The sequence below is a fragment of the Vigna unguiculata genome, chromosome 10 (genome assembly GCF_004118075.2).
Source record: "Vigna unguiculata cultivar IT97K-499-35 chromosome 10, ASM411807v1, whole genome shotgun sequence".
NCBI lineage: Eukaryota > Viridiplantae > Streptophyta > Magnoliopsida > Fabales > Fabaceae > Vigna > Vigna unguiculata.
The window spans coordinates 21,968,800-21,976,205 of record NC_040288.1 but is presented as its reverse complement, the minus strand read 5'-3'; the positions used below and the strand labels follow the sequence as shown (position 1 = coordinate 21,976,205).

Below are 7,406 nucleotides of genomic sequence, written 5' to 3'. Positions count from 1 at the left end.
CTTCACCCAGAAAATAAGCATAGGGAGGCTGTCCTTGAAATATTTAAACCATATTTAAAGAAGTAGAAATGTTAATATTTTAGTGTTGATTAATAGTGTAACTTTAAGGTCTTTTTGTATATGGCTGACGTCCAAAAGAACTCTTAGTTGCACTCCTTTATACAGTGCCGAGGGTTACAATGACTAGAATCAATTTTGTAAACTATGTTTTTAACAATCACTTCTGTTATATATTAAAGTTGCATGCTGTTTGTTATGTGATGACCGACTTCCATATAAGTGTATACCCACTTTATATTTTTGTTACCAGGTAATTGATGATAAGTACGTTGGTTTCCCTGATTATAAATATGATTATAAATTCTGATACCAACATTGAATTAACGTGTCGGTTGTACAACTTTTTTGTGAACAATAATATTGCGAATTTTGACAACAAAAAGTGGAGATGATATTAATGACTACTATTGAACGTAGTCAACAGTAATTAGTACAAATACTTTGACCGTGTGAATAAATAAACATGTCATTGACAAACACAAACTCTAATAACAAAAGGTGTTTGGTTATGCCATGTTGATCATCCCAATTGATCCAAAAAATGTCCTCTTTGATGATACTAGTTCCTGAAAAAAAAATACCATATTAAGCTATCATAAATATAAGGCAAAATTAAACATGTTTGTACTGTGGCATACCTAATGATCTGTTCTGTACCAATAAGTTGTTGATTACTTTCTATTGATGTTAAAAGTGATAGAAAGTCTGTGCACTGGACATCATAAACCTGGGCATGGTATAAGGGTAATTAATTAATTCCATAAAATACCATAACAAGATATAGTTACGAAAGGAATACTAACCATGTTGGTTGTGGAACCACTTTGAGCAATCAAAATTTCATTAGCTGGTGCAATTGAAGTATGTAGTTCCCCATCCTAAAGTGCATGTCCACAAATGAAATTAAAAACTGGATAACCTGCATATTAAAAAATGGTCCTGTATATAAACATAATAAATACATACAGTGGCATTACGAGAAGCTTTATTTCTAGCTGCTGCATTTTTCTTTTTTTTGCATATCTTCTCTACCGTTGATTGCATCCTTGTACCTCGTGGTCGACCCTTTCTTTTAACATGAATTGGACTTCGGATCGTTGTTTAGTGAGGACCACTATTAATTGGAGAAGAAATTTGCACATTTGTTTGTTGACAGTTTCCTAATGTTGTGGAACAAGGTAACAAAGGATTCCTTGATAATAAGTCTAATTGGGAACACAAGAATTCTGTACCCCTCTCGCTTTGGCATGCAAACTCAGCACTGTCATAGAACTTTTTACACAATAAGTCATACCTTTGAATAGTGGGTTCATCTTTCTTAGTGTAATATGATGCTCTTATCAAAGTATGCCTTCGCAATATGCGTTTGCTCCATCGACTTAAAATATATTTTTGTGAAACTAGTTTTACCTCCTCTTGGGCAAGGACCATCAAGCTGTGGCGGCAAAGAACTCCTCTAAACTCAAAAAGCCGGCAAGTGCATTCAATGTCTTTTGTCTCAACATCAAATATAACTTCATTAAATTTGTCTGCACTTTGGTCTTTCCATATCAACGCCTCTTTAACAATATATTTTGCTTTACAACCATGAACTTCAACACTTGATATTACAATTCATCTTACACCGAAGCTCATTTTGCACTTCACTAAACTTCGCATGAGTGTATTCATCTTGAAATTGTCTCTCAATAAATGACTGAGAGCCACATGGAAGGGTAGTATTAGCAGAAGCAAAATCTGCTTCGCACTCTTTCTTTGACTTAGAACGAAGGGCATTGTCATATTGGACAACAAACTGTTGGAGTGTTGTAGTAGAGTTGATGAACCCATCAAAGAAAGCATTCATTCCCTCACTTCTCTGAGTTGTGGACATGCCTGCCCAAAAATGACATTTCAAATAACAAGGAACCCATCGACGTCTTTCTTTGTAAAGAGTGTAAAGCCATTCATTAAGTTGAAGATCATACTTTTCAATGAACTTTGCCCACCCATTCTCAAAATCTTCAGCACTATCTGACTCATATACCAATTCTTTTACACCATGCTTAATTTCCTTGTATTTGGTATATCCCACTAATTTTTCTGGTAGTTTTTTCATGATGTGCCAAAGGCACCAACGATGTCGGGTGTTGGGGAAGACAATTTCAATGGCATTTTGCATCGCCCTGCATTGATCAGTGACAATTCCTTCAGGGGCTTTATTTCCCATGCATCGCAACCAACTTCGAAATAGCCACACAAAGGTACCAGTATCTTTAGCACATAGAAGCCCACACCCTAATAAGATTGACTGACCATGGTGATTAACACCCACGAATGGTGCAAATGGCATATCGTACTTATTAGTTAAGTATGTGGTGTCGAAGGACACAATGTCACCAAAATCTGCACATGCAACCCGACTCCTTCCGTCTGCCCAAAATATATTGCTTATGCGATTATCTGCATCAACATCAATTTCGAAAAAGAAGTCTTTGTTCAACTCCCTCATACTGGAAAAATGATTTAATAAAGCTTGTCCGTCACCTTCCTTCCCTAATGTGCGACGTTGCTGACCAATATAGTTTCTTGCGTCTCTTTCGACAAAATCCAAGTTCTCAAACCCCCCTGCATCAGACACCAACGAACGAAAGCTCTTGTGAACAGGCACACCCGCTTCGTCATTAATGTTAAGGGTTCTTTTGGCTTGCATATTCAACTTCCTATGCCCACGAATGAGTCTTGACTTAGATGGACTTACGTCAGATTGTGTTCGTGGACCACACTGCTAATCATCCACTTATCTTCTCTTCTAACGACAGTAATGCGCGTAGGACATTGCTTTCTTTGTGTGGGCAGTGTCTTCATTTCAGGTGGTATGGATGACACACATTTTCCCTCCCTGGAACACACTAATTTGAAGTAACATAGTTGATTGTCATTGTCTTTTCTCGAAGTTCTGATTCTTGTCCCGAAACCACTTCTAATTGCGTATTCTTTGTAAAATTTCTTCACGTTGTCAACACTGTCAAAATACATCCCAACACACGGAGAAATGACATCAACAGGATGTTGTTCATTGTCTTCCTTATCAATACCTTCCTCGTCCAAGATAGTTCCACTATCATCATCTTCTTCTAATAAATTGATGTCCTCCAAACCTATTGCATTTTCTTGTACGTAATCCATCTACAGGTAATTCATAAAACTCTTTTAGGTTCGAAAATAGTTCTGACATACTAATCTTATTTCTATTGCAGCAACACACATAGTAGGACAAAGTAACTTTTATGTCCACTTTAGTAAGGGTACTTCGAAAACCATACAACCTCACCTTACTACACAAAGCATTAAATGCATTCATTCCCTCAACGCAAAAAAATTGATTTTTAGGTTTTACAGGTTTGTATTAACCTTCAAACAGCGTTTACCACAACATTACGTACCTCGATTCTTTGGACGGGTATATGCGAAACTTCTTTGTGGAGGTGCGGAATGTTAGTTTCAACATTTATTGCTTTTTGCCACGGTTGGTTTCTGTCGCATTGAAAGCAAGCGTCTCATGAAGATGGAGGTTGGAGGAAGTAAAAGCCATTTAATGATTCTGTGTGGGGAGAAGCAATGTAACAGGGCACACTCTCTCAAACAGATCAAAATGAAAGAGCTTTAAATTTGCCGTGTTCAAAAAGCAATTGAAGGGCACATTGGTAATTTAGGGTTATGTTTTAAAGTCTATAAAAGCACCCTCATGTTGTCGTTCCTTATATTTCAACCACCCTTATGAACGTGAATTCAATTATCGCACACCACCTTGCCCATTAATTATGTTAAAATATCAGTGGCTAACCATTTTTTTTTGTTTGCGTTCGTCTTTGGTATTAAGTGCAGGAGTGCAAAAATGGATCCTTGGGAGGCTCTTGCTGTTGATGATGCTGTTTTGAAAGAATTTTTGGAACGGTGCAATGGCAACACTACTTTCATCCCTGGCCCTGCTGGACATGCCCAGGCTGTTTTGCTTAACAGAGACTTAAATGAAACCCATAATACACAAGAGTTTTTGAACAACATGGCTGTTGCTAGTCGTGCACGAGATTTCTATACCAATGCATGGACATGGACGGAAAAATTCATCAAACACCACGGTTAGCATTTTTTCCTTACTCCAAAACCAATGCTATTGAAGTTTATAGGATAAAATTTTCATTAATTAATATCGCATAATTTCCAGGTTTAGTTGACGACGGAGACATTAAAAATATAACTCCACTATCAAACAGGAAATCAATGAATAGAATGGCTTTTGTTGCTTGTGCTGTCAAAGAGTGCAAACCAAACGGCCTAGGGGACATGCTCATCACTATTAAGGTTATTTTTTATTTACTGATTTTGGTGCACTCCATTATTTAGTTGTTGCTCATGTGTAAAATGACTTTGTCAGGAGCCTACTGATACAGCCAAGGCAAGCCTACACAACAAAGTTCTATCAGATCGTGAGTTTGGTAGTGACATTGGTGTTGACTCTGTATTATTGTTGGAAGAAATAAGTGAACTATGAAATAATTTCTCTTGATTACTTTTCCTCTTCTTGTACAATTACTTATTAAACTTTATGAATTTTGATTCAATAGGTTGCTATATTCAGACCTTTTGGGTACCTCAACATCACACTTAGGAACATTGTCAAGGTAAATAAGTAATCTTCACACAAATATGATTTTTTTAATTCATACCGTGTGTTTAAGTCACAATATAACCATTCACGACATTTGTAGGTTTTCAAGTATGACATCACTCATCCAACTGAAGAAGAAGTTCAAACTTCTATGCCTATGGTGCGACTTAACTATGTTGTCAAACAAAATGTGGAAATTGATGCCCAACCTAGTAAAAATTCCAATCCAAACGTAAATGACAACACAAATATGGGACCCAATTTGCAGCCCAACGTGGAGCCTACTAACACGGCTAATGTGGAGGATATACTGCAGAGGATGGTTCCTCCATCCACAAATATTCCATGTGTTGAGGTTGGGGAGAGTTCCAAAGTTCAATCTTCTGTTCTGGATAATATATCACTCACCTAACTCATTAGTGTTTAATGTCTTCAATTTTTAGGTTATTTATATTTAACTTTAGTGTTTCTGATGTTGATTTTAATTTTCATGGCACTGTTGGAATGATCTACTACATCTATGATATTAAACTTATTTTATCAATGTCATATCCATTTCACTGTCAGTTTAACTTATTATATGATCATCTATGTACAAATAATTGTTGACCACTGACAAAGATTTTGCACACCTTCATAATTTCTTATATATGAAAAAGGTTATAGTATGAAACTCACTTACAATAAATCACATAAATAGAGTAAAATTTAATGTAGGCTACTGCCCATGATCAATCTGTGGGAAAGTTGTGGTACAAGTGGAATATAACATACATGCCTAACACTGACAATAATAATTGGTTATCAATGAAGTATTAAGTGCTGACCTACAATAAACATTTTGCACACCTTCCAAATTCGTGGTCTCTGATAACATAAATTCTACGAAAGTTAACATTACCAAAGTAGGCGTGTGATAATTGATAATAACTACTCCATGAAATATAACATTTTTATTGCGTATATGAAATATATTAAACAACAACAAACTACGTGTAGCATAATTCATCCACAACTCCAACATGATATTTTTGTTATCTGTATTCAAATTATATAATGACTCAAGAACAATTAAGTAGTGACCTGGTTCAAAAAATTGGACATAATAACTCTTAAATTTTTAAATGTAGATCAATCATATATTAAGTGTTGACTTGTGAACAACATCTTGCACATAATTAATCATTTGTCATCTGTGTGGTAACCAAGATGACTAAATTTTGGACCACATATGTATTCGTTGTTCACCTGTTATAAAATTTAGTTGCACTCAGTCAAAATTAAGATGAACAACATCCAACTATCACTTAACATAAACCACACAGAATTCCACAAATCAATGACTAAGCCACACAAGGAAATTGTCATCAATCACGACAACAATGTCTAAACATAAAAAAAAAAAAACAAATTTAGCAATAGAAATCCAAATTACAACAAACATCAAATCTCTAAATCAACTACTTATTGCGCTTCCTCCCACTAAATGTTGCAAAAGGAGTTCTTATTGTTATACTCCTAACACGTAACCGAGGACCCTCCCTTCGTCGGACATACATGTTGCTTTGTTCAGATTCTTGCGTTTCCTGATTTGGAAATTGAACTTCTTCCACATGACCCCTGTCACCAGAATTGCCAAATTCAATGCAGCCAGTGGGGTGGTTCGAATTAGGTGTTTGCGAATGACCAGCACTTGCTTCACCAAACTCAGAAAAATTCATTTTGCCCTGCTGATGCTGGCTCTGGTTCTTCCTCTCAATCATCATTGCATTCAAGTCTTCAAGTTCTTTTTGCAATTCCCCTAGCACACTTTCTTGTTGTTCGACAGCTTTAATTAAGTCAACTATTTTAGTACCCTTAGTTTGACGTCCGTATACCTCAAAACCTTCTTTAACGAAGGGATTGGTCAGCTCTTCTGCAGAGGCAACAACATCTGCAACAACCTGAAACAATTCACAACAAGCTTCAATCAATATAGATGACAAATTTAGGAAAAAAATCAAACAACAAAATACCCAACTTACATTGTTATTTGTCAAACTCCTTTTAATTACATTGTCCCCTGCTTTCATTTCCATCCAATGCAAGATTCTGGGAAACTTTGTCGTCCGCTGACAGTCCTTTAAATTCGGTATCAAAAAATGGTCAAAAGACCATAACTGCCATAATTGTAATCAAAATCAGTCATAACTCATAACCAAATATTTTAAACGGATCAAACAAGTTCTAAATTAATTTAAAATACAAAACCTGTAACAAATAAACACATCCAGCTACGTGGAAGTGTTTGGTACTTTGCTTCTCCTTCAAGAACAATTTTGCTTCACATATACTGCCAACCAAAAACTCATACACCACTCGACCCCAATTAAATTTCCCAATACTACCCAGGTCATCAACAATGTTAAACAAAATAGAAAAAACTGTTCCACTACGATTGGGCAACAAAAACTCAGAAATTGCAAACAAAACGTAAAGCTTACCAAAATCCTCTAAACAAAGCACTTTAATATGCTTCAAGATGTAATCATATACCATGTCGATACCAACAACTTGGGAAGCTCCAAATAAATTCCTTGAATCACTATTTAACCCTTCCTGGATTAAATCAATGTTCTCACCCACCACCCTCAAATCTAGACCAAGACATACATCTAAATAGGTAAATACAACAACTTCTGCACTCATGTCAAAC

General features: G+C 35.9%; 3 protein-coding genes across 3 annotated transcripts; 1 reads left to right on the top strand and 2 right to left on the bottom strand.

The window, feature by feature from the left end:
- Positions 1-566: 566 nt before the first annotated feature.
- Positions 567-2,752, bottom strand: LOC114165406 (protein FAR1-RELATED SEQUENCE 5-like). Its single transcript, XM_028050044.1, has 4 exons — positions 1,684-2,752; positions 1,471-1,637; positions 864-938; positions 567-626 (listed from the first exon to the last, which is right to left on the bottom strand). Exons 1-4 carry the CDS (start codon positions 2,750-2,752, stop codon positions 567-569), a joined length of 1,371 nt encoding a protein of 456 aa, XP_027905845.1.
- A 44-nt stretch (positions 2,753-2,796) lies between these two features.
- LOC114165405 (protein FAR1-RELATED SEQUENCE 7-like) lies at positions 2,797-3,228 on the bottom strand. The gene has a single exon (XM_028050043.1). It carries the CDS (start codon positions 3,226-3,228, stop codon positions 2,797-2,799), a length of 432 nt encoding a protein of 143 aa, XP_027905844.1.
- Positions 3,229-3,937: 709 nt separating this feature from the next.
- LOC114165404 lies at positions 3,938-5,123 on the top strand. The gene is made up of 5 exons (XM_028050042.1): positions 3,938-4,181; positions 4,268-4,404; positions 4,478-4,561; positions 4,668-4,724; positions 4,812-5,123. The coding sequence occupies exons 1-5, from the start codon at positions 3,938-3,940 to the stop codon at positions 5,121-5,123; spliced, it is 834 nt and encodes a 277-aa protein (XP_027905843.1).
- The last annotated feature ends 2,283 nt before the right edge of the window (positions 5,124-7,406 follow it).

Coding starts and splice junctions, on each gene's coding strand:
- LOC114165406 (XM_028050044.1), bottom strand. CDS start 2,752: ATGCAAGCCAAAAGAACCCTTAACATTAATGACGAAGCGGGTGTGCCT. Junction 1,638..1,683: donor AGTGCAAAATGAGCTTCGGT/GTAAGATGAATT, acceptor ATGGTTGTAAAG/CAAAATATATTGTTAAAGAG. Junction 627..863: donor GTGGTTCCACAACCAACATG/GTTAGTATTCCT, acceptor TTTTTTTTTCAG/GAACTAGTATCATCAAAGAG.
- LOC114165405 (XM_028050043.1), bottom strand. CDS start 3,228: ATGGATTACGTACAAGAAAATGCAATAGGTTTGGAGGACATCAATTTA.
- LOC114165404 (XM_028050042.1), top strand. CDS start 3,938: ATGGATCCTTGGGAGGCTCTTGCTGTTGATGATGCTGTTTTGAAAGAA. Junction 4,405..4,477: donor ACATGCTCATCACTATTAAG/GTTATTTTTTAT, acceptor TGACTTTGTCAG/GAGCCTACTGATACAGCCAA. Junction 4,725..4,811: donor CACTTAGGAACATTGTCAAG/GTAAATAAGTAA, acceptor CGACATTTGTAG/GTTTTCAAGTATGACATCAC.